Below are 25252 nucleotides of genomic sequence, written 5' to 3' on the forward strand. Positions count from 1 at the left end.
ATGAGCTTTACAGTAGTAATAGCTCCACTCGGTTTTCTTTGGAGAGCAGGACGCGCACTGACGGGATCATCATGGCACCGCTGGGACTAAAAGCCATTGTTGGAGAAAGTAAAAAAATTTTTATTCTTATTTTATTCTTATTTTTATTCTGATTGTTGTTGTAACGTGGGGCCGAGCTGCTCCTTACTTTTTATTAATGAAATGTTGGTGCGCTAAGACGCACGGAATCACTGGAGCAAAGCATCTGCTCATAACATCTGAAGTGTCGCAGGCAGTGAATTAATTGCACTATTCGCTGGTGTTCTGCTAAATTCTGCCGTTATTGCCCGTTATTGTGTTGTCAGTGTAAAAGCATGGAGCCCAGGTCCGATGTAAATCCGGTCGCGCTAATCTTTGTGCGGATTAAATGCTTTGACATAATTCTCTGGGGAAGACCAGAGGTGGAGGAGGACAGATCCGACTCTGGCTGCCTCAATAACCGAAGAAGCCTTAGTTTATACTGCCTTTACTATCCCAGACCTGTTTCTTCCCCTCGTGCATTGATTCCACGGTAGTTGTGAGCACAGTTTGGTAATTCCAAACTGTGCTCACTGATTTTCGATTTGTGTTAGTTGCGCTTAATAAATCGCACCAGCGCATCTTTAGACTTCCAAAAACAGCACGCACCCAAACGGCTAAAGGGAGGTTCAGTGAACTTGGCAGTGATGCGCCTTCACTAACTCATTGAGTAACCATATTAATAAAACTGTTACAACCTATCAAGCCTTTGGATAGTGACTGTGCAAGTTATTGAAATACTGTCACAATTTAAATACATGTTAGCAGTGACATGGCCGTACACGGACAGGAAAGGTCTGACATTTACTCTAGACCAGTATAACAGCTCTATGCAGATCATATTTCCATTTAAAGACAGAGATTTAGGCTATTTAAAGGATGTTGAAGAAATTCATCAAAGAAAATCAAAAATCAGACAGTTGCTGTCAAACAGTCGTATTGTTTAGATTGTGATGGAAATGAGACAGCTATGCTGGAAAACAACCGAAAATCAAGTGTTATTTAAAAACAAAATCACAAGGTAACAATCGCTCAGAAAAATACTAATGCAATACTGTAAAGTACTTAAATCCTAAGAAAAGTCGTTGGATGAAAGCACAGGTGTAGGCGTCACGATATTTACGACACAAAGACTCGTCCCCTGCTCTCATGAGCATCCCCTGAAAATCGTCTATGTCGAGTTTCATTGGGTGGAAATTTCATGTTTTAAACCTTGAAATCTATGCAGAGAATTAGACAGCTGTAAGCATGTAACGCTCACAGCTGCCTTGGTTGAGGATCCTCAGAGAAAATAATGGTAACATTCAGCTGCACACATGCTTCAACAGAAGAAAACAAAGTATTCACATTACAGTGCATTCATGCTCTCATCTGAGAATGCGTCGTGATCACAGAGACTGTCTGCGAGTCCAGAAACTTCCAGGTGAATCTGAGCAGTGAAGGGTCACATCAGAATGAATGATAGTGAGGCTGTGATGTCAGAGGGAGTGCCCAACAGGTTATCTGTCTGCAGACCAAAGTCATGACCATAGATGAGGGATTTAGTTTATGTTGCCCAAACATCAAAACGTTGTCTCTCATGAACACACTGTACAACATGATGACAGTGTTTGTCAGGAAAGAGAATAGTGAATAGGAGAGCTAGAACTGAAGCAACAGCCGACTGTGCCTGCTGCCCGTCAGGCGGTGCTCCGTTCTTCCACAGGCACTTACACCTAATCCAGCGGACTAATTGGATAAACAGGACTATTCACTGACTTCACTGTAGTGTGTCTCTGACAATAGCTTTTCTCGTCATGTAGCTTGGTCTACCTGATAAAGGTGTATCGGCTCATTGAGGTGTTGTGTCACAAATAATGTGCCTAAATCGATCATTTACAGTTATTGTAAATTCCTGCATGAGATGGCTGGCCTCACTGTGTGACTGTCATGTCACTGCAATGTGCTTATGTCAGCTGAACAGCAGCTCTTCAAGCTTAACGATACCTTTTGGAGGAACATGATATGTAGACTTATTTTGGAGAGCAAGTGTTTGTGTTTATCAGTGTGTGTGTGTGTGTGTGTGTGTGTGTGTGTGTGTGTGTGTGTGTGTGTGTGTGTGTGCGCGCACTGATGCAGCCATGTATGCTGCTTTCCTGTGATGTCACGTCCGCTGACACAGAAATAGCTGTGGGCAGTAGGGAGTAGTGGATGGGGTAAGAGGATTGGGAGCAGATTAGAGGCAACAATTGCAGTGGGTCTGTCTCTCAGTCTCTCCGTGCTCATTCTCACATCCTGGACATCTGCTTAAATCCCCAATAAGGGAAACCTTGACACATTTTAACAGAATATTGGGAAATACTAGATTTGCTCTGCTTAAAAAACAATAAAAGAAAAAAGAATGAACTAATATCTTTTAGAAATGTCTCTTTGTGTTACTCTGTCTCTGTGAAAACAGTATTTTTTCCCTTCCTAGTTCTCTAGTGTTTTGCAAATTCTTCATAACGAAATGTTTTAAATTGTCAAACATTAGATTTTAATACCAGACAAAAACAAACTGGGCAAAGAAGAAAACTAAACTTTAACAGAACCTGAATCCAAAGATTAACAAACATACAAAACTAGAAAGACTATTGAACTCAAACCACGACAGCTGCGCCAGAAGCTTGGACGCTTATGATTCACCAAATGTAACCAGTCGTTCTTCAGCCCGTGTCATTGGTCTGCAAATATGGAAATAACTTTGAAGTCTAATCAGTGTATTGTTCATACATGTTGCACTGCTATTATTTTCTATTTTATGGTTAAATTGTTATAATTTGTAATTAAAATTAGACACAAGCTCTGAAAAAGGATTTATGTTACAAATTTGACATCCACACAGCCAAACATGTAAAATCACTGACGTCAGTTCAGTGCTTACATTTCTGTGGGAGATCTCCTGAGCTGTGACCATTGTGAAAGTTCAAGTATCAAACCTGATTCAAACAGAAGATTCGCTGTTATGCATCTATCGGCGTAAGTGTTTGCATGATAATCAAAATGCTGTTTGAATGTGGCTTAGAGCAAAACGTGCTTTGACTGCTCAGAGTTGAAAAGTCCAATAAAAGTATCCAAAGTACATTAACCAATCAGGTGAGGGGACAGGTGGCTGCACACATGTCAGCAGCATCCTCGCAGTGAATGCACCAAGGTGAAATAATAAGCTTTGCTGCAATTTGGCAAAGTCTGGTGTCAAATGAATAGTTTCTGATTTATACCTGCTACAAGAGTATTAAAAATCTTCTGACCGAGAGCAAAATAAAAGCATCTGTGATGCCTGAATAGAACTAAAATTCAGCTTTGAATGGCTCCTCGCATTATTCCTGAGGTGGCAGCAGCACATCTGTGACCATGTTTGTGTGTTTCTCAAAGATGAGATTAGAGTGGAAAATTACCCCCAACTGATTTTACATGTGTACATAAAAGACCTGTAGAGGACTTGATGCCCGATGTAGCTTTTCTGAACCAATAATAACAGTTTTTGTTTCATCTTAGTTTAACTTCAGGACCTTTGCACACATCTGTTAGACAGTGTATAGAGTGGGAAAGGTTTGCTCAATCAGTGGCTCTCACTGGAATGCAGAGCTGCCATCAGCACAGCAGTCTTATTAAATGTCATATGCCAGTATAATGTGACCTAGTGGTAGCATATACAGTGTAGACCTTTGGGGGACTCCGCTGCATAATATGGAAAAACATACAAAATATGATTTAAACGACTGCAGAGCTGTCGTAGATATACCAACCCAGTGCTACAGCCTCACTATGAAACTGTAATGATCCACTATATTAAATGCTACACTTGGGTCACATAGTACAAGAACAGAACATTCATCAGTATTGCTGCAACACAGTGAGCTATGATATCACCCTAACAAGCACAGTCTCAGGACTGTCCAAACCCTGACTGAGATGTTGTTCTGACTGCATGTTTCAGAAGGCTGAAGACAGTTATAATAGATAAGATAAGATAAGATAAGATAAGATAAGATAAGCTTTCTTAGTCCCACACGTGGGAAATTTGTTTTGTCACAGCAGGAAGTGGACAGTGCAAAAGTTATATAGCAAAAATTAGAATACAATACGAATAATAGACTGTACACAACTGTACAGAAGAGAATAGAATAAAATAAAATACAATATACAGTAGAATAAAATAGAATAAAATATACAATAGGATAAAAATAGAATACAAATTCTATATACAACTGAGTAAAAATACAACTGAGGTCACTTTTATAGCATGTGGACTGTAATCGTAGCAGTCAAGGATGAAAACATCACTGAGAAGTTATGGGAAAATATTATCAATAAAACAAGCAAGAGTTAGAATTTTTTATTTGATTTGATTCATTTTATTCTTTAAAAAAGTTTAGAAACTTTAATCTTAACGTGATCATCAAAGCTTTCATCTCTTGGTGATGTATATGATGATGATTCATCTTCATCCATCCAGTTCCAGTCTGCAGGATTGTCTTTTAAGAATGTGAATGTCTTTATTGATCCAGGCCACCAACAAGCACCACATTTCTTCTTTACCTTAAAAGCTGCAGGAACCTAGAGTGGACATGCAAAGAAGGTTAAAATGATTCTCTAGTCTTTCCTGTCTGAGATAGAAGGAACATTTCTGAAAATGTTTCTCATTGAGAACGCTCCTGCTTGTTTACTTGGAAACATGATATCAAAGAAAATACCTAATTGTTCTGATACAAATAAATACATTTAATATGAACTCATTAACACTGAAGAATGTCCACAGTTATGTGTAAGCCCAGTAACATGCTTTATAAAATCATGTTAATTTATTATACCGAGGTGTCAACATTAAGATTAAAATCCCCAGCTGCTCCATCACGTTGGCAGCTGCTAAAATAAAACCAATTCTGTCACAGCAGCACTTTGAGACAGTGATCCAGGCCTTTGTTAGCACTCAGCTGGACTGCTGGACTTTATAAAGGGGTCAGTGCTTCATAGGTTACTCGTCTACAGAGGAGGCAAAATGCTGCAGCTCGTCTTGTAACTGGAACTCGAAAGTTTGAGCACATTTCTCCTATTTCAGCTCCACGTCACTGGCTGCCCATTCCTTTTAGGATTCATTTTAAAATTCATTTATTTGCTTTTAAAGCTCTCCATGGCCTCGCCCCATATTATCTCTCTGAGCTGCTACAGCCTCATACACCCGCTCTGTCAGGTCAGCTGATCAGCTGCTCCTGCATGTACCCAGGACTGGGCGTAAACTTAGAGGAGATCCTGCTTTTGCTGTAGCAGCTGCCAAACTGTGGAACGAGCTGCCTTTAGAGATCAGACGGCTTCTTCTCTGCCTGTTTTTAAATCACTCCTGAAAACCCAGCTCTTCACCCTGACCTTTGACACCACGTGAGATGTTGGTGTTTAGTTTAGTTTAGTTGATTCTATGTTGGTCTGTTTTAATTTTAATTCATTATGTGTTTTATTTATTTTTTTATTTTTTATTTTATTCTATTGTCTTATTTACTGTACCACACTTTCATGCTGTGCTGGCTATTTTAAAGCTCTTCATAAATAAAGCACTTTATAAAGTGCTTGGATTACTTAAAAGAAACAAAGAAGGTAAGAAAACAACAAACAGATGGTGTCAGTAAGAGCGGTCTCTCTGCTGTGACACCAGCAATGCTTTTGTTTTGCCAACATGCAGAGATAGATTATTGTCCTTGCACCAAAGTGCCAGCTGTTGCACCTCCTCTCTGTAAGCAGCAGCATCATCATCGTCCCAGCGCTCTGGTGTCATCTGCAAACTTGATAATGTAGTTTTTGTTGGAGCTGGAGGTGCATTTGTGGGTCAGCAGCGTGAAGAGTAGCGGTCTCAGCACACGTGCCTGCAGGGTGGGAGGGGGCCGTGCTCAGTGTGATGGTGTTGGATTCCAACCTGTGCTCTCTGGGGTCTATCAGTGAGGTCCAGGATCCAGTTGCAGTGGAGCAGGGCAGGCTTGCTGATCAGCTGTTGGTGAATGATGGTGTTGAATGCTGAGCTGAAATCAGTGAACAGCATTCTTACGTGGGCGTTACGTTGATCCAGGTGTGACAGGGCCAGGTGGAGTGCCAGTGAGATCGCATCGTCTGTTGATTTGCTTTGACTTCATGATGATTGGAGTAAGTATTAGTGGGCGGCAGCCTTTGAGCTCCGAGGCTGCAGCTGTCTGTGACACAGCAGCTTGGCTCAGGGCAGCGGTTCTTAAAGAGTTCTGACAGGTGGGGCGCAAGTTATCGTGAGGATTGGGAGGAGTTAAAATGGAAAAAATGGAACGCCACAAGGAAGCATAGTTAGCCCGTTATTGTTTTCACTGCTGATAAATGATGTGTTTAAGAACATAGAGGGTGGAACGGGGTTTTCACTTTCTTCAGACGATGGGGCGATGTGGGCAAGAGGACGACGGTTAGACTTTTTGGTAAAGAAAGTACAGGCGGCAATCACAGCTCGTATAAATGGGGGTTTAAACTCTCAGCTGATAAGACTAAATAATGTTTTTACGAGAACAAGAGTTGGTGTTGACATCAGGGTCAGATTATATGGACAAGCATTACAAAGGGTAAAACAATTTAAGTTTTTGGGGTTGTGGTTTGATGAAAGGGTGACATGGACTGTACATATTCAGAAAATAATAGACGGATGCAAGAAAGTGTTAAATATAATGAGGTGCTTAGTGGGAACTGACTGTGGGGCTGATAGGAAATCTTTAAAAGCTTTATATACTGGGTTGATTAGGTCAGTATTGGATTATGGGTGTGTAGTATATAATTCTGCTGCCAGAACAAGTCTTCGTAAGTTGGATAGTATCCAATATCAGGCGCTAAGACTCTGCACAGGTGCATTCAAAACAACATCTGCAGCAGCTGTACAGGTAGAAAAGAGAGCAACTGACACTGACTTACTGGGCAAGTTTACAAGGACGTGGTCAAGATCATCCGACAAAAACTGTTTTCCAACCGTGCTGGGAAAAAGAGAAAACACAATTGAAGAGCTTTGGGTCTCTTAAATTCACATACAGTGCAGGAATATATTAATCAGTATTATAGTCAAAATCTACACAGATGCATCAAAGAATACAGCCAACCAAAGCGGGATAGCATTTATACTTCCTGAGTTTAATATCAAGGTGGGGAAAAGGATCAGTGACGATTTATCAGTGTGCACAGGAGAAATGGTTTCATTATTGTTAGCAGTCCAGTGGATTGAAGAAACAAAACCACTAAGATCTGTGATATGTTCAGACTCGAGCTCATCACTGGCCGGTCTGCAAGACAGTCACTCAGACTGCAGACTGACATTCTGATGGAGATCCAGCAAACATTGTTCAGACTTGTTATGATGGGGCTTATGGTCACATTCTTATAGATACCAGCGCATCATGGAGTTAAAGGAAATGAAACAGACTGGACAGCAAAAGTCGCAACGAGGAGACCGATGGTAGATATTAGTGTGAGTAGGACGGAGCTCAAGAGTAGAATACGATACAAAATGAAGGAAAGGTGGCAGAAGCAATGGGAGGAGGAGAGGAAAGGGCGATGGTTTTATAAAATCCAAAGGAAAGTGGGGGAAATGAGAAGTACAGGCCGAAACAGGAGAGAGGAGACGATTATATCTCGACTGAGATTCGGACACACTGGTTTAAATAGCACATTGCTCAAAAAGCTGGACGATATGGATGTGAAGTTGGACTTGATTGATTTGTTTCGCACGACCTCTGTAAGTGAAAGTTATCAGGCTGTATTTTGGTTTTTAAGGCAGACCCATTTGTTCGAGAGAATTTGAAATTTTTTTTTTTGTCATTTCGGTCCACACCATCACGCCCTGCCGCAGCTCTGCCGTCAAAAACAGGCTCCCTGCAGCCACTAACAGTGAGTAGTATTAAACTCTCACTAAATTATATATTTTTCATCTCTGCTCACCAGTTTCTGGATCTTTTGTTTTTATAAGACTAAGACTGAACTTTATTTTTCCATGTTTGGCGATGTTCACATTCTGTTTAACTTGTTGCTTTTTTGAAGAAGTGCTGCAGACGAATGAAGCAGTCGAGTGACAAAAGTTAGTTGCTTGAAATGAAAGTTGTTTGTTTAAAACAAAAATTACTGACGGATTCAGTGAATCCTTCGGGGGGATAATATTTCTGCCATGTGAGGAATGATGTAAAAAGACTGAGAACCACTGGTTCAGGGAGATGTTGAAGACGTCTGCTCGGACGTCAGTCAGCTGACGATGAGGCGGCCTACATGGATGAAGTGAAGAATCTGGCATCGTGGTGCCAGGACAACCACCTCCAGCTGAACGTCAGCAAGACCAAGGAGCTGGTGGTGGACTTCAGAAGGGGTCAGCACAGAGACTACAAGCCCATCATCATCAATGGAGCTCCAGTGGAGAGGGTGCAGTCCTTCAAGTATCTTGGTGTCCACATCTCCTCAGACCTGACATGGGCTGCCCACATTCAGGTCCAGACCAAAAAGGCTAGGCAGCGCCTGTATCACCTACGACAACTGAGGAAGTTCAGGGTCTCTCCAAAGATCCTCAGGATTTTCTATACAGGCGCTGTGGAGAGCATCCTCACACAGAACATGACATCGTGGTTTGGGAACAGCTGTGTGAAGGACCAAAAAGCTCTCCAGAGAGTGATCCGTACAGCAGAACGCTGCTGCAGGATTGCTCTCCCCCCGCTTCAGGACACCTACACCAGGAGATGCCGGACTAGAGCAGCGCAGATACTGAAGGACCCGTCCCATCCTGGCAACAAACTGTTCCAACTTCTGCAATCTGGTAGAAGGTTCCGCATCTTCTGGGCAAGGACAGAGAGACTCAAGAGGAGCTTCTATCCCCAAGCCATCCGTGCCCTAAACACACACACCCGCCCTCTCACATCATCTATAATTGACTGAGACAGGACTCTTCCAGACACTAAACCAAGGCACAATGTACATTTCAATTCCTTTCATTTTAAATATGTTTATATTGTCTATCCTGTAAAATAGTCAGATATCTATTCATATTAATGTACAGAATTCACCTGCTTGCTGCTACTACTGCACATTCACCCAGTGTATATACTATATGTATGTATATATATATATATATATATATATATATATATATATATATATATATATATATAAAATGTTCTTCCTCTACACCCCCCCCCCCCAATTTTTGCACATGTCGAGGAGCGTGTCAGGCTACATTTCACTGTGTGTTATACTTGTATAACTATGCATGTGACAAATAAAGAACCTTGAACCTTGAACCTTGATCAGCACAGGCTGTGAGGACAGTATATTGTCTGGTGCAGCAGCTTGTGGGGTGACTTTAGCAAGACTCCTTCTCACATCGTGGACAGGGACAGCACTCGTTTGTCTGGCGAGGGGTGGTTTTCTGTGCTGGCTCCTTGTTTTGAGTCTCAAACCTGGCGTAGAATGAATTAAGTGCTTCTGGCAGAGAGGCGGGGCCTTGTAATGATGGCTTGGATGTCTTGCCACATTCGCTGAGAATCTCTTGAGCAGGCGAAGTAATCACTGACTTTCTTTGAGCACTCAGGCTTTGTTAGCTTGATGCCCCAGCACAGATCGGGTCTTGTCAGTCTGAGAGCTGCCTCGTCGTTGGCCTTGAAGGCACCAACCCGTGCTTTCAGTAGTTCTTGAACACCTGCAGTAAAGCATGGCTTCTGGTTAGTGCATGTTGTGACAGTTTTGATGATGGTGGCATCTCCAATGCATATGTCACTGTCTCAGCATACTCATTTATGTCTATGTGATGTTCAGTGGTCGCCGCTTCTCTGAAGACGCTCAAAACTGTAACTACACTGCACTCTCCAGATTTTATTTTACATTTCTGTTATAAGACCAAACTTAGCCAAGGTGGACAGAAGTCACAATTAGAGCAGGGCGATATGGCCAAAAATATTTATCACGATATAGATTTGAAAATTTGCGATAACGATATAACTGACGATATAATTGATGTGAGACAAAATGCAACTCCACAACTTTGCTAGCGTTTACAGCATCCTGCCATGCGACTGTATTTGTCTCTAACCCTCAGGAACCTTCACATTAACTTTTATCGAGTGGAAAAGTGTTAGCTTAAATCCTGCAGCTTCACTGTTTATGTTATGCTAACATAGCTGTGTCGCTAGCAATCACGTAGCACATCATTATATAGCAGCTAGCCCAACTTCAGTAACTTTACAAACATCTCTGCTGTTTAGTTTCCTGTCTTCATTTATGTTGGAAGTGATAGCAGAGCTGTACATTTGAATTTTTTCAGAAATCTCTCAGTCAGAACATGCTATATCATGTTTAGGTAACTAGCGAAACTAGCGAGCTAACTTCCGTTAACCACCTGCTAACTTCTAACTCCGTTAAATGTAATAAATTCTGTTTTCATGGATGCCTGGATGCTAAACTTCATAGTTACACCTGGTAAAGCAGCAATGCTGATCGTTTTATTAAAGATGAAAGAATTTAGACAGTTTTTAACTCTCAGTGACGCTGCAGTGTTCGTTTGACTTTGGGACTGACGGACAAACACCAAACCACTTCCACATCACTGAAGTGGCTCCATTTTTACAAACCTATTCTGGTTCATCCGTTTCACTCAACGATCCGCTTTCTCCATTCTCATTCTCCGTTGCCGCCATGCTTTTTCGGCCATGTGCGTATGAAAACAAAGGCACTGCACATGCGGGTTTTACCCATATTCTAACGCGATATTTCATTTTCTTATCGTTGCCTAACATTGTACCGGTATTACCGTGAACGGTATGATATGGCCCAGTCACAATGGAATTGTAGGTTGGAAATTTTCAATTTCAGTTCAGCTGGGTTTTTTTTTATTTAGCAACAACAGCCGAACACTTAATAAACTGGATGAGGCAGCAGATTTTCTAGGTTTGCACAAACTAGTCTGTTAGTTATTAAGACTGGAATATCAAAAATGGGCAACTGGCAGATTTATGACCTGATGTGTGAAAATGCTCTAACTCTTGATTGAACTGTACAATATACACAAAATGTTTTGTTTACAGAGATAATGAACAACGTCATCAAGAAGGCAAGAGAAAAAGGAAAATGGAAGGTAATTGTCATTAACATCATTATTCATACGAAGTTGGATATCTGTGATTCAAAGATAAACAAAGACATTCATTAAGTATCAGATATAGTGGTTTCCTTTGCTATGTGTGATTTTATTATAGGTTTTGGTGGTGGACAAGCTGAGCATGAGGATGGTGTCCTCCTGCTGTAAGATGACAGACATCATGTCTGAGGGAATCACTAGTAAGTACTACCAACCCAGCCACACCCAGCTCACTTGTATGGAAGCCCGTTTCCGCCACAAAAAAAAAAAAAAAAGGATCCATAACTCAAAATTTCGAGTTATTTTCTCGAAATTCTGAGTTATTTTCTCAAAATTCCAATTTATTAACTCAAGATTTTGAGAAAAGTAACTCGAAATTTCGAGTTAGCGCTGCCAATCAGTAATCTACGTGAATGACGTCATTTCCTCGTTACCCGGAAGCTGAAGCCTCAGCTACAAATGCTACAGCTAAGCTACCGGTATTACATCCAGTCGTGAATGCACAGATTGCTGAGTGTTTTCAGCCTGGCTTCACAAATGATGAAATCCCCGTGTTATTAGCTGAATCACACGGTGTTACTATCAGCAAACGTACTCGCGAAAGCGCCAATTTGTTGGGATCCGTTTTTGAGTGCGCGTTCCTCTGCGCCATATGCTTCCGGGTAACAAGAAAGCGACCTCATTCACGTATATTTTTGATTGGCAGAGCTAACTCGAAATTTTGAGAAAAGTAACTCGAAATTTTGAGTTATGGATACTAGCTGTTTTGTTTTTATTTAGTGACGGAAACGGGCTTCCATACACTTGACCTGTAGCTGTGTAGTTAGTTTAATCTGTTTTAAATAAATCAAATTTAACTCTAATTTCTAATTAAGTTAAATGTATCCAACAGTGTTTACAGTGTGAAAATATTTCTATATTTATTTATTTTTTTGCAAGGTAATTGAAATATTAGAAAAGGATAAGATCAGCTGTGCGGTTCCTCGGTCGTTGATCCAGTGTTTAGTTTATTTTCCTCTGTTCTCAGTTTAAAGTTTCTTATTGATTTCCAGTGTTCTTGTAATTATGTTGTGAATTACATGCTGGAGTTCAATGTTCGTAGTTGTGATCTAGTCCCAGAGTTTGACTTCATGTTTATTTTTCTTATAGCAGTCTGTTGAATACCGGCTGTTTAGTCTTCCCTACGTATCCCATGCCCGGTGTACGTGTCTTACTTTCCAATCCATCAGTCATGTGCCAGTTTTACTTCCCCCTTTGTGTTTCGTTAGATTCTGTTCACCTGTTCATTGTCCTCATGTGTGTATTTAAGCCTTCTGTTTTCTTCAGTTCCTTGTTGCATTCTACCAACAGGTGTGTTCCAGTATTGTTTTTTACTTTTGCAAGTTCCAATAAAAAAAGCTGTCTTTTATGAGTTCACTATTTTGAATAAAAATGTCAGATTAAAGACAGGCTTTGGTATCCGTTCCCACCAGAACATTGCTGACTAAATAGTACTTTAACTGTGAGAAACATGGCACCAGGTAGTGACGGTGTGATGAAATCCCTTGAATGTGTCGACTTTTTCCAGCCAATTGCTTTGCCAAAAGGCAGATCACACGAAGCTCCGTCCAACAGCTCATTTGGGAGTACTGCTGCGATGATGCATGTGGGCTACATACCAAACGTAATGATTAGGGATGTTACTGGCCATTAATTTCTTAGTTGACTAACTGTGGAAAAAATTCCACTAACAACTAGTCTAAAATTAAGAAAAACTCAGATCCATCCATCCATTCGCTTCCGCTTATCCTTTTCAGGGTCGCGGGGGGCGCTGGAGCCTATCCCAGCTGTCATAGGGCGAAAGGCGGGGTACATCCTGGACAGGTCGCCAGTCTGTCGCAGGGCTAACACATAGGGACAGACAACCATTCACACTCACATTCACTCGCACATTCACACCTAGTGACAATTTGGATTATCCAATTAACCTATCCCCACAAGCTGCATGTCTTTGGACGGTGGGAGGAAGCCGGAGTACCCGGAGGGAACCCACGCAAACACGGGGAGAACATGCAAACTCCACACAGAAAGACCCCGGCCTGATGGAGGAATTGAACTCAGGACCTTCTTGCTGTGCGGCAACAGTGCTAACCACCGTGCCACCCAAAAAAAACAACTCAGATATTAAGTTAAATTTAAGAACCATCCATTTAATGGAAAACGTCAAAACTAATATCAGAGGTGTTTTGGAGAAAGCTAATTTCCGCCACATGTAGAAGCTTCGTCAGTTCTAATGTCGAGTGGTGGAGAGTCCCAGATTTAAGTCCTGGGGGAGTGTCCCCAAGAGGGGATCCTTTAATCACACGAGTCAGCAGTGTTGGGCAAGTTACTTTGAAAAAGTAATTAATTATAGTTACTAGTTACTTCTTCAAAAAAAGTAACTGAGTTAGTAACCGAGTTACAAGATTCTAAAAGTAATTAATTACTTGAAAAGTAACTATTTCGTTACTTAAAAAAAAACAAAAAACGTTTAACCCTTTTGATGTTTCCTCCACATTTCAACTTTAAAAAGTATTTATTTGCCTTGTTTGGTATCATCCTTTTCAGCACAACCTCACGTGTCTGAATTTACAGTTATGTTTTCATTTTGACATATTGTATTAACACAATTGATCTAAAATCAGACAAAACACATAAAATCCGAGTAGAAAAAGTTATATTTTTACTGTAACAACCACAAACATGTTTAATGAATCATGTTTCATAACTTTAAATGCAAAAATAAATTGACAATTTTAAAATTATATGTACAACATCACAGCCTGATACCTGCAGGTCTGACAGCAGCAGGTGCATCACTCCTGTTTCTATCTGGAGACAGCAGTCACCTCATTGTTCTGACACACAACACAAAACTATCCACAACACTACACACTAACTACACAAGACAACACGTCACTCCTAAATCTTCCCCCTCTTCCTAAACAACCAAATGTCATGTTGCCATGTCATTTTTTGATTTGTGATTATATATCGTTGTTGGGATGATAAGTGTCTTATATTGGGATATGAGACTTTAACCAGCCTGATGAACGCACTGACCTTGCTCTTTATCCACTTCAGTTGTCGAAGATATAACAAAGCGGCGTGAACCTCTGCCCAGCATGGAGGCCATCTACCTGATCACACCCTCAGACGAGGTAAATAAAGCAGTTCCTCTACAGCAGGGGCGTCCAGCTGCAGTCCTTGAGAGCTGCTGTCCTGCAGCTTTTAGACGCATCCTTGCTCCGACACACCTGAATCAAATGGGTGGCTTGTTACCAGGCCTTTGTCAAACTTGATAACCATTGATTCAGCTGGTTGGAGCAGCGATGCATCTAAAAGCTGCAGGACGGCAGCTCTCGAGGACTGGAGCTGGACACCTCTGCTCTACAGCCTCATTATGTGATTTTCTTCATTGCAAATGTTTGTCCATCAAATTAGAAACGACACTTTCCTTTGATTTGAATCCTTTACTACAATACATTTAGTTTGATGTTTGCTTTCAGTGATATGTAACTCACTCAACAATGTAGCAATGAATTATTAGTCTGTTCGTCTTTGCTCTTTCAGTCTGTCGAGGGTGTGATTGAGGACTTCAGAGACCCTCGGACTCCGAGGTACAAAGCCGCCCACGTCTTCTTCACTGACAGTGAGTAGACCAAAATCACACCCACAACATACACGATTTAGTTTTATTTATATAATTCCAAGTCATAACACATGTGGTCTCAGGACACTTTATATAACGAGGTTAAGACCATATCAGGATCACTACTCTCTTTAACTCGAAGCACGTTTACTGTATTTAAAAATCTTCACAGGTGTCTTTGGTTTCTGTATTTTTTCATCTGTCAGTATAGTTTCACAGCTGTTACTGGCTGGATGATGCTGTTTTGTCTTTCTTTTTTCCATTGGGAGATAAATACAACTGAATAAATGTAACTGAAAGTAAAATATCCTAAAATTTTAAGTTTTACAAAATGTAAAATAATTAGCAGCTTTTAATAGTGCAAAATAGGCTCTTTGAGGAGTCACTATGACTAATAAATACCACTGCTAGTCCAAAATAGTAGATCATACAATACTGAAAACACATTTTAATAAAGTCCAACACGCCACACTGCAGCGGTGCTTTGTAGACAAGTGGGCAAAGTTACAGTCATTTAACTCGTGCAAATCCACGTGAATTTAGTACGCCTACATTTGCTTTTCAAAAAAGGAATTTAATTTGAAAAAAACAGGAAAAGAGTCTTTATCCAAACTTGGTCAGAGGGGTTACAGTCAGAGTGAGACGACAACAACAGGGCCCCTGAACACATCCTGGTCCCCAAACAGCTACAGATGCTCCACATATTTCCAATCATGCATGTCTCTATCACAGTATTTCACTGTGTTAAATGACTTTGGTTGTGCTTTTGGCTTTTTTTCCATTCCTTTGGAGTGTTTTAGGTTTTGTGCATGTGTAATGTCTGCCCAGCTTCCACAGCAGCATGTTGTTTTTTCTCGCCTGTGAAAGCTGAATGAATAAAAGACCTCCACAGCAGTGCAGGCTTTTCTTCCCTTTATCTGCTTCAGTGCTATGTTACAAAGTGAGTTATGTTTTTAAAGGCAGACACATTCTGCAAATTTCATGACAGTTTGCACACACAGACACAGGTCTGGTGGAAATGTTTTATTAAACTCAGACATGGTCATTGCAACATGGCTCCATAACAACACCTAATTAATGAAGTAGGTCTTTAGCATCGTTTATGGTGAATGACGCATAAACTTAAATTGACAACTTTATGGGGCTGATTTGACCATTTCCAGGCATTAGACCGTTCCAAACTCCTCCTCTGGATTTTATTGGAATCATTGTTTGGAACTTAAGAGCTGGTCAGTCTGAACTACTGACCATTTCCATTAAATCTGTCTGTGGTGTCAAGCAAATTTTAATAATTTGCCATGGACCAAACGTGGCTGTTATAAGTCTTTGAGACTCAACACATCCACTGGTAATGTTTCATATTAGTCATAGCACCAGTTAGTGAGAACGGGGAGCAGGCGGGTCCCAGTTCTGACTGAACAGAGCCATCTACAATGTGGTCATGAAAGCCTTAAAATGTTAAGTGTTTCTTTTTATTGCCACTTTATTAAGGACGTGACCCTGACAGCAGGGTGAACTTTGTTTACTGTAACTCAAAGACACGCGAGCTCCAAATGTCACATGTTTGACAGAAGTCAAAGTATTCAGTCGTCTGAACGTGAGAGACATCTCTTTCCTAATCCATATTAATATGACGTGTTTTATCTTTGGCTGTATTTTGTTTTAATAATTTCTATATTTGTATTCCTCTGTTTGACTTTGATAAGCTGCCCATTACTACTGTAAATATGGACAGAAAAACTACACGTGCTTAATTATACTTTTATCTAAGACTGATTTAATGCGGCTGAAGTTATTTACAATTTTCACTCAAAAAAACCCCAAAATCACTCCTTTGTTCAAATGTGTATTTTGGACAGAAAAGGAAACAGAATCCACAACCATAAACACCATGTTGAGCCAAGCAGATAAAATAAATGAAACATTTAATTCTTACTCTGTAAAACCTACAGTTTCTCTAAGTAAACCAATATGTTTGTCTTTGCTTGCAGCAATCCCAGACTCTTTGTTTGGACTCTTGACCAAATCCCGCGCTTCTAAAGCGATGAAGGCCTTGACTGAGATCCACATAGCCTTCCTGCCCTATGAGTCTCAGGTAAGATCCTGGCCACCATCAGTCATGACTGATGGGTAACAATATTCTTATTGAGTGTTTTGAGATCTTTGTGTTTGTATAATTTGAATACAGATGAATGAATAGTCAGTAAAATCTCAGCTGTCTTTCCACGATTTATTGAACTGAGCTACAAGTTGACTTTTCATGTTGCAAGAAAGTGAGAAGAAAACTGATTGTGCTGAAACCATGTAACACATTTATGACCAGATTTAAGAACGTTGCATTATTAATGAGTAGAAGGAGACGAATCAGCTTTGCACAAGGTTCACAAGGTACCAGTTTGATTTCAGGATTATATAAGACCACCAGTAACCACCCAGACTCAGGCCTGCATTAAACTGGGAACTGCTGTAACACTGAAACACTGTGCACATGGGAGGTGTTGAGGATGTATCCTGTAGTGTTGCCTCTGTATACCACTTTACAATATTAAATATTCAATCAAATAGTCAGCCCAGTTATTGTCCAGTTATTTCTGAGCCTGTGAAAACTGAGCACTATGTAAAGAAATGGCTTTAATTACTTAATGCTGAAATTCAGTTCGATTAAAGCTGAATCCCTGCACTTCAATCGAGTATTGCTGCGTCTAAAATCCAGTGTTGTGGTGCAGATGGGAAACTATACAACTGTGTGTCGTCTTTGTACTGTTTTCTGTCGTCAGGTCTTCTCCCTGGATAAAGTGGATGCTTTCCAGGACTTCTACAGTCCCTTCAAGGCTGACGTGAAGAATAACATGTTGGAGCGTTGTGCTGAACAGATTGCCACCCTCTGTGCCACGCTGAAAGAGTATCCAGGAGTTCGATACAGAGGGTGAGCTCCTTTTGATTTTTTTAAAGACTGAATTGGCTTTCTATTTAAAAAGTGGTGATCTCTGATCCTGTGGGTCTGCCCCAGTAGGTCTGCAGGGTTTGGATGGAGCCAACGGGGATTCGCCCAGTACTAACTGCCTCTCTCCTCTGGGTGTCTACCATGTCTCCTCTGATTAAAAATCAGGAGCCCTGAGCAGGCTCAGTGCTGGTGGAATACAACTGGAGAATGTCAACAGTGCAGACTTTGAATGTAGCAGACTGTAGCTTTAGCAGCAGCAAAGCACTTATACTTATCAGCCTGCTACAAGCCTATGCTGACTTTGTTCTGATCTTTGTGAGGAAAATGCTTGGAGAGGACAAGCACAACCAGATCTAAAGATTCACTTATCTAGCAGCATTCCTTGGAAATTCAATCCCCCAGGAATACAGTGGAAATCCAACATGGCACAAATGAGCAGAGAAAAATCGAGTAAAACCATCAAAACCAATTTGCAGCGTCACAGTTTGTGATTGATCCCTCTGGTGTGGTCTGTGCTTCACATTCCAGCTTCTTATTTCCAATCTCCTGACCTGACTTATATTGTAGAAAAGAATGGGAAGAACGACTTATCTCCTCTGCACAGCACTTTTGACCTTCTGAACATTACATCATTCGAGATGACACACACACACACACACACACACGTTTAAGTCTAGATCATGTCTACGCACACACTCATTTCTATTCTAACACATTAATCACACTTGTACTTTGATTGCATCTCTGATCAAGAATGAAGATGTTTCATTATTAGCAAAAGCACATTTAGACTTTTAACATAACAGGCTGGATGTTAAGGCCTTTTCCCCTCAGACATGATTGGAGGTGAACCATCAGACTTCAGTCTCTGCTTTCTGGACAGGGTGGTGTGCACATCTTTCTCAAAGCAAACTCTACCAGAAGACAAAGATGCCTGAGGGCTTTGTGTTGTTCTGAGGTTTAGCAGTTTAGCAGAAGACACTGTTCTCTTCTGGACATAGGTCTAATTTTGTTCCTGGAAAATGCTGGAGCTACTCTTGCAGTTTGGATGTATGCGGCACAAATGTTCTCGTAGTCCACTTGCTTGATCCAAGTGCTGACTCAGCTTGCATCGTCCCGTCCTGCTATCATGTACCAGGCTGTCTGCAGGCCGCCTGTGATAGACTCCTGTCTCTATCTGGATCTGTTCTTGTGCTGCCTTGATCAGAGCTTCTGTGTTGTCCTTTAGGCTGGCGTCTTTCCGTTGCTTGTAAAGCCACGTGATGCTGTAATTTTGGGTGGAACCCTCCATGCATTGTGGAGAAAGTGACATCAATATCCTCCTGTTGTCAGCCTATTATTTCAGTTGAGTATCTGCTGACTGGGATATGTGTTGATATTCCTGTCAAGGATATCCTTATTCCATCCCACTGAGCTGTCCTACCTCCTGGAGGAATCACACTGTGGGTTTTTGTGTATTTCTTGTGGTTCCTGTCTGAGATGCCCGGCCCCCTCCTCTATCTTGCTTTTAACAGCTTGAATTTGGATGACCGTCTTCTTCTTGCCAACACTGTTTTATTAGAATCTGATTTCTGGATGATTTCTCTTATTTCTAAATAAGCCAAATGTTTTCTTCCTGGCTGTCGCTTCCATGCTGTTTGATTTTTAAAATGTGCATGAACTAATACCTGGATAAATGAATACCTGTGTGTGTTTGGATTAGGGACTACAAAGACTGTGCAGTTCTGGCTCAGATGCTTCAGGAGAAGTTGGATGGCTACAAAGCTGATGACCCCACCTTGGGAGAGGTAATGAAGTGAAATGACTAGATAATGAATGGAAGAACCAGATTATGGTAAACATGTGGACATTTCTGAAACAAGAGAAAAACAGAGGAAATTACACACAATGTAATAAATCGTACCCAGCTCTAATCTGCCATAACATCCAGGTTGCTTTTATCGATCATTAGTTCTTTTACAAGCTGCATTAAAAACTGTACAGCTGTTACACGTGTTAATTAGAGTTAAGTAAGAAAAGAATAAACTCACATAGTAAATAGATTTTCACTCAGCTGTAGTTTTAGTTTTCAGTGTTGGGGGAGATCAGCTGGACTGCTCCCATGATTAAGCATCGACTACGTCACTGTTGAGTAGGGCTGCCACGATTAGTCGACTAGTCACGATTACGTCAACTATCAAAATCGTCGACGTCTAATTTAATAGTCGACGCATCGTTTGAAGCTTTGTAAGATCACAAAGGACGCAGGAATGAGTACCGGTAGTAGGATTTAAGAGTGTAATAACGGACTGAAACAGAAGATGGCAGCACTGCATGTACAAGGATGCCAGCTGCCGTTAAACCCCGAAGAAGAAGAAGCTGTGTCCCAGAATTCATAGCGCAGTTGTCAACAATGGCGGCAGCTAGTTAGTTTTAACTTTACTCTTATTATTCTTTCTGGGTCACAAAATAAACGTTTAACATATTTTCAGGCGGGAATGTAGCTGTGTAAACCTCAAATATCTGCTCAGTTTATCAAGACACCGCATATTTTCAAAAGCGCTCCGACGTTTTCGGAGACGTCTGTTACCCACTAGCTCGTTAGCTAGGCGGGGGCAAGGCTAACTAGCGCCGTGAGAACACCGGACTCCCGGCAAATCGTTTTCAAACCCATCGCCGTCTTTCGCTAGTCAGGTTAAACATATATATAAGTCACTTAGATAACTTAAAATGTTATTGTTTGGCTTTCTTTAGTATTTTATTTGTTCCTGAGTAAATCAGTTTGGCTGAGATTAAAGTTATAGTTTTTGCACAGCTAAAACTGTCAAGCAGACAGCTGATTGTCAGAAGTGTGAGACGCTGGAGAATTTACTCCGGTGTCCTGTTATATTTTAGATAGCAAGGAGTTTATTAAACTTCACCGAAATAATCTGCAAATTTCATTAAAAATTAATAAACTACCATCTTGTCTTTATTTTTAGTTAGCACAAACACTTAAAGCTGTAAGCTAATGATAGTTATATAAGAGCAGATGCTGCTGGTGCAATAAGCTGTACGCTGTACGTCCAATGGATGATGATCTGATTAGTCGACTAATCGCAAAAATAATCGGTGACTAGTCGACTATCAAAATAATCGTTTGTGGCAGCCCTACTGTTGAGTGGGTAACCATCCACAGAGGATGAAACAGACGTTATGGTCTGTCTGTGGGCTCCATTGTTCTTGGGGCGATAACTAAGCTGCTTCAGTTCTTCCAAAGGTTAAACTGATTGCTGTTGGAAGAAAGACGTGTGTTACATGTTAAAGCAGCGTTTTCTATATGCTCTGGTGCCTCCAGGGTCCCGACAAGTCTCGCACTCAGCTGCTCATTCTGGACCGAGGCTTTGACCCCGTGTCACCTCTCCTGCATGAGCTCACACTGCAAGCCATGGCCTACGACTTACTGGGAGTCGAGGATGATGTTTACAGGTAGAGATGCTACTAAAGGAGGTCTGACACCTGCCACATGCATTTTTTAATGTTATGACTGAAGGTTTGGGTCACACAAATAGAAATAATAGCGACAATGTGAAAATCAAGCAGTCTGTTAACACGTGTCTGTTAACACGTGTCTGTGAGGTTTGAGACCAGCGGGATGGGAGAAACCAGGATGAAGGAGGTAGTGCTGGACGAGGATGACGATCTGTGGCTGAGTCTGAGACATAAGCACATCGCTGAGGTGTCGACGTAAGTGGCTTTCACCTCCTGCTCACAAATGCAGTCAAACAAAGGACCGGTCCCTGCTGTCACTAACGTGGTTGCTCAGGATACTGAGAACTTTTTCTTTTACGTGTCCTCTTTGTGTCTCACTATGCACAGAGCTGTGACTCGCTCACTAAAGGAATTCTCCGCCAGCAAAAAGATGAACACTGGAGAAAAGGTAAAGGCCACGGCGTGTCTCTGTGTTCGGCTTTCTGGATCCTCTGTTCGTCCTTCACATAGTTACAGTGAAAACAACATGACCATACATTTGTTCACTCATCTCAGTCACTTCCTACCACCAATCACTAAATTCTCAAAGATTCTCAGACAGTTCATATAATAATAATAATAATGGATTTATATAGCGCTTTTCAAGGCACCCAAAGCGCTTTACAATGCCACTATTCATTCACTCTCACATTCACACACTGGTGGAGGCAGCTACGGTTGTAGCCACAGCTGCCCTGGGGCAGACTGACAGAAGCGAGGCTGCCATATCGCGCCATCGGCCCCTCTGGCCGACACCAGTAGGCAAGTAGGGTAAAGTGTCTTGCCCAACGACACAACGACCAGGACAGAGAGCCCAGGGATCGAACCGGCGACCTTCCGGTTACAGATACGCTTCCCAACCCCCTGAGCCACGGTCGCCCCGTATGTCGAGTTATCGAGCTAGTCATCAAAAGTCAGCATTATTAATGACTAATAACCTTTCATTCACACTAGTGAGTCTGTTGTCTTTGTAGATGAAAGGTATTTGTTCTGTGTGTCTCTGTAAGAAGCACAGCACACTAAGAAGCCTCTGTTAATGTGCACAAAATCTTCATTTTTTTTAATCCATAATTGGAAACTTTTGTTCTTTGAAATCAGCATTAAAGCCACTTTTGGTTTATTCTGCCTCCTCTCAGTCCTGCAGCTAATGCCTGCCGCTTCAAATAGGATTTTCAGTTACTGGAAAAATATTCACAAACATATATCGATGTGTACGCAATAAACTGAGCTGTAAACTTGTACTTTACTCGCAACTATTTGTAACGCTAAGTTATTTAAGGACTAGTTTATGGCAATGGATGAATTTACTGACTGACGCGCAGAAGAAATAGTTCTTTATGGAGCCTAGATGGTGTGAATGATGAGACCAAAAACTGCAATGTCTTGTACCAAAAATATATTGAATAAATAGGGGAAAGGGGAACAAAAATAATTAACACAACACACAATGTAAATGTCCACAATTAAATAATAAATCAATGCTGTGATTTTTCTGTGCAAGAGTCCTTTTGCTAAGAGTCCTTTTTTTTTTGGTCCTTTTCTTTTTAAAGTTCACTTTTAAGGTATTCCTCCTTAGGGTCCAGCTTCATACAATGGGGAAATATGTCCGTAATCCAAAGACGGCTAAGTGGGGGAAAAGAGGGGAAAACAAAGGATGGTCCTACCGGCTCGCCACTTCAATATGAAGAAGATCAATTCAAAGGGGGGGAAGGAAACCTGACCTGTAGGTCAGAAAAATGTCCATTAGCACATCAAGTTCAATTCAGTTTACCGGTAAACAAATATATTCTTCTGCAAGTCTAGGTAACAATGCAAATCATAAATCATCATCAATCAATGTACAACAGTTAAATCATTAATCATCTTGGCTACGTAGCTTAATCTATACAGTCCAGTAGCGTTCGCTACAAACAATACAAAAACAACAATAAAGGAAAACAACTGTCTAACAGACAGCATAGCCGAATTCAAGGCAACACATAACAATAATCATTCAATCGCACTTTGTTTCAAAGTAAGCCCATAAAAATGCTTAAGTAAACAAAAGTGTTCAAAAACAGCAGTTTATGAACCGGAGTTCTGCTCGCGGTGGGAACGCTGCCGCACAAAGTCATTTTTTAATGGTGAAAACGATCGGCTGGTTACTGACAACCAAAGGTTGAAAGATATTAAGGACACTTACTGCTGAGTTTAAAGTTTAAAGATGAATTGAGGAGAGAAAACGCTTTGTTTTCCAATACCGCTCTAAATGCCATAAGCTCACAGCCACAGCAGGAGTCGAACCCGGAAGTATCCCTCCACAGCCGGTTTTCAGAGTTGCCGCGACGTGAAAGGAGCCAATCAGAAGAGGGACCTCAAATCAGCTGACGTGGGTCATGTGACAGGCAGTAGTTAATATGGGTTACAGGTTCCCCCCTCGATCTCATGTACGTCCCTGTACATGGTGGTTGGGTCCGGATGACAGGTTGTTCAGTGGCAGTAAGCAGATGGTCCTCTTCATCCTCCAGTGCATGAGTAAAGGCAGTGGTTAAGCCATGGACGAGTGCCTGAATACTCTTCAAGATGAGCTGACCAAGCGTAGAGTATTGTAACCGGTCCGGAGGTTTCCTGGTCCGAGTTGATGTTCTCAGAGGTTCTAGTTCAGAGCTGGAGGTGTCAGAGTTAGATGGTAGATCAGCAGCAGAGGACATACTGGACTCAGTCGGCAATTCAACATTGGTAGGTTCAGCAGAGGACAGACTGTCCTCTGATTCCACAGTATCAGGAGCTTCCTCCTTGACAGGGGTTTCCGAGTCAGGGGTTTCGCTCTCTGCTGGCTCAAGAGGAGGCAAAGGGAGCGTAGCAGGTTCACAGACTGGTGTATCAGATGGTAAAGGTTCAGTGGCTGGAACGGCGGATGACGGTTCTGGCAGATTATGGACAGTGGTGAATTGCAGAGGCTCTGAGACAGGATCATACCATTGATGCGGTATCATTTCATCCTCATCGTCTGACTGAGGTTGTGCACAGTCCTCATCAGAAAGGTTGAATGACTGCTTCCTGGTTGGTTTTACAGTTGTTCGGTTGGTTCTAGTGGAATGCGGCAAAAATCCACATGGTAATAGGAGATCTCTGTGTAGAGTACGAATCGGTTTGGATTTGTTCTCTGGTCGGACAGTGTCCACTGGAAGATTTTTTGCTCTTTTTACCACCACATAGATGTCTGGTTCCCATTTGTCTGCGATTTTGTGTTTGCCTCGGAGTTTCACATTACGTACCAGCACCCTGTCACCAACGTCCAGTTCAGAGGGGGTGATATGTTGGTTGAAACGGCTCTTGTTTCTTTCCATGAGCTTCTCCGCATTGCCAATGGCAATTTTGTAGCTCTTTTCTAGATTTGACTTCAGGTTCTGGACATATTGCGAATGAGTGGGTTGATTGCCGTCCACAGGAAGTCCAAAGACCAGGTCAATCGGGAGGCGAGGTTGTCGACCAAACATGAGCTCATAGGGTGAGTAGCCAGTAACATCACTCCGGGTGCAGTTGTATGCGTGGACCAAGGGCTTAACAAAATCTTTCCAGTGAGTTTTCTCTTCTGTGGTGAGTGTTCCGAGCATATTCAGGAGTGTTCTGTTAAAGCGCTCGACTGGATTTCCTCGTGGATGGTATGGTGTAGTTCTTATTTTGTGAATTCCAGCCATTTTGCAGAGTTCTTTTATTGTGCGTGACTCAAAGTCTGGTCCTTGATCACTATGGAGCTTTTCTGGGATACCATAATGAACCAGAAAATTGTCCCAGAGACATTTGGCGACAGTCTTTGCTTTTTGGTTTGGAGTGGGGACAGCGACAGCGTACTTGGTAAAGTGATCTGTTATTACCAGGATGTCTTTGGTTCTGCTCCTGTCAGGTTCCAGTGATAAAAAGTCCATGCAAACCAGTTCCAGAGGTCGATAACTTTGAATGTTCACCAGGGGTGCCGCTCTTTCAGGTAAGG

The 25252-nt window shown here is 41.5% G+C and overlaps 1 protein-coding gene across 2 annotated transcripts in view; it reads left to right on the plus strand.

Moving 5' to 3' along the window:
* The window catches only part of stxbp1b (syntaxin binding protein 1b), a 47688-nt gene continuing 22436 nt past the window's right edge, over positions 1 to 25252 (plus strand). Inside the window, exons 1-11 of one of the 2 annotated variants that reach the window (XM_026187412.1) lie at positions 1 to 108; positions 11124 to 11173; positions 11295 to 11376; positions 14279 to 14355; positions 14768 to 14846; positions 16838 to 16941; positions 17624 to 17772; positions 19493 to 19577; positions 21107 to 21237; positions 21388 to 21495; positions 21628 to 21688. In XM_026187412.1, the coding sequence (XP_026043197.1) occupies positions 72 to 108; positions 11124 to 11173; positions 11295 to 11376; positions 14279 to 14355; positions 14768 to 14846; positions 16838 to 16941; positions 17624 to 17772; positions 19493 to 19577; positions 21107 to 21237; positions 21388 to 21495; positions 21628 to 21688 (963 nt within the window). In that variant the 5' untranslated portion in view covers positions 1 to 71. Of the gene's footprint in view, positions 109 to 9664; positions 9765 to 11123; positions 11174 to 11294; positions 11377 to 14278; positions 14356 to 14767; positions 14847 to 16837; positions 16942 to 17623; positions 17773 to 19492; positions 19578 to 21106; positions 21238 to 21387; positions 21496 to 21627; positions 21689 to 25252 lie in introns of those variants that run through there. The other variant, XM_026187413.1, reaches the window with a different exon arrangement.

The sequence above is a fragment of the Astatotilapia calliptera genome, chromosome 12, assembly GCF_900246225.1.
Source record: "Astatotilapia calliptera chromosome 12, fAstCal1.2, whole genome shotgun sequence".
Taxonomy (NCBI): Eukaryota; Metazoa; Chordata; class Actinopteri; order Cichliformes; family Cichlidae; genus Astatotilapia; species Astatotilapia calliptera.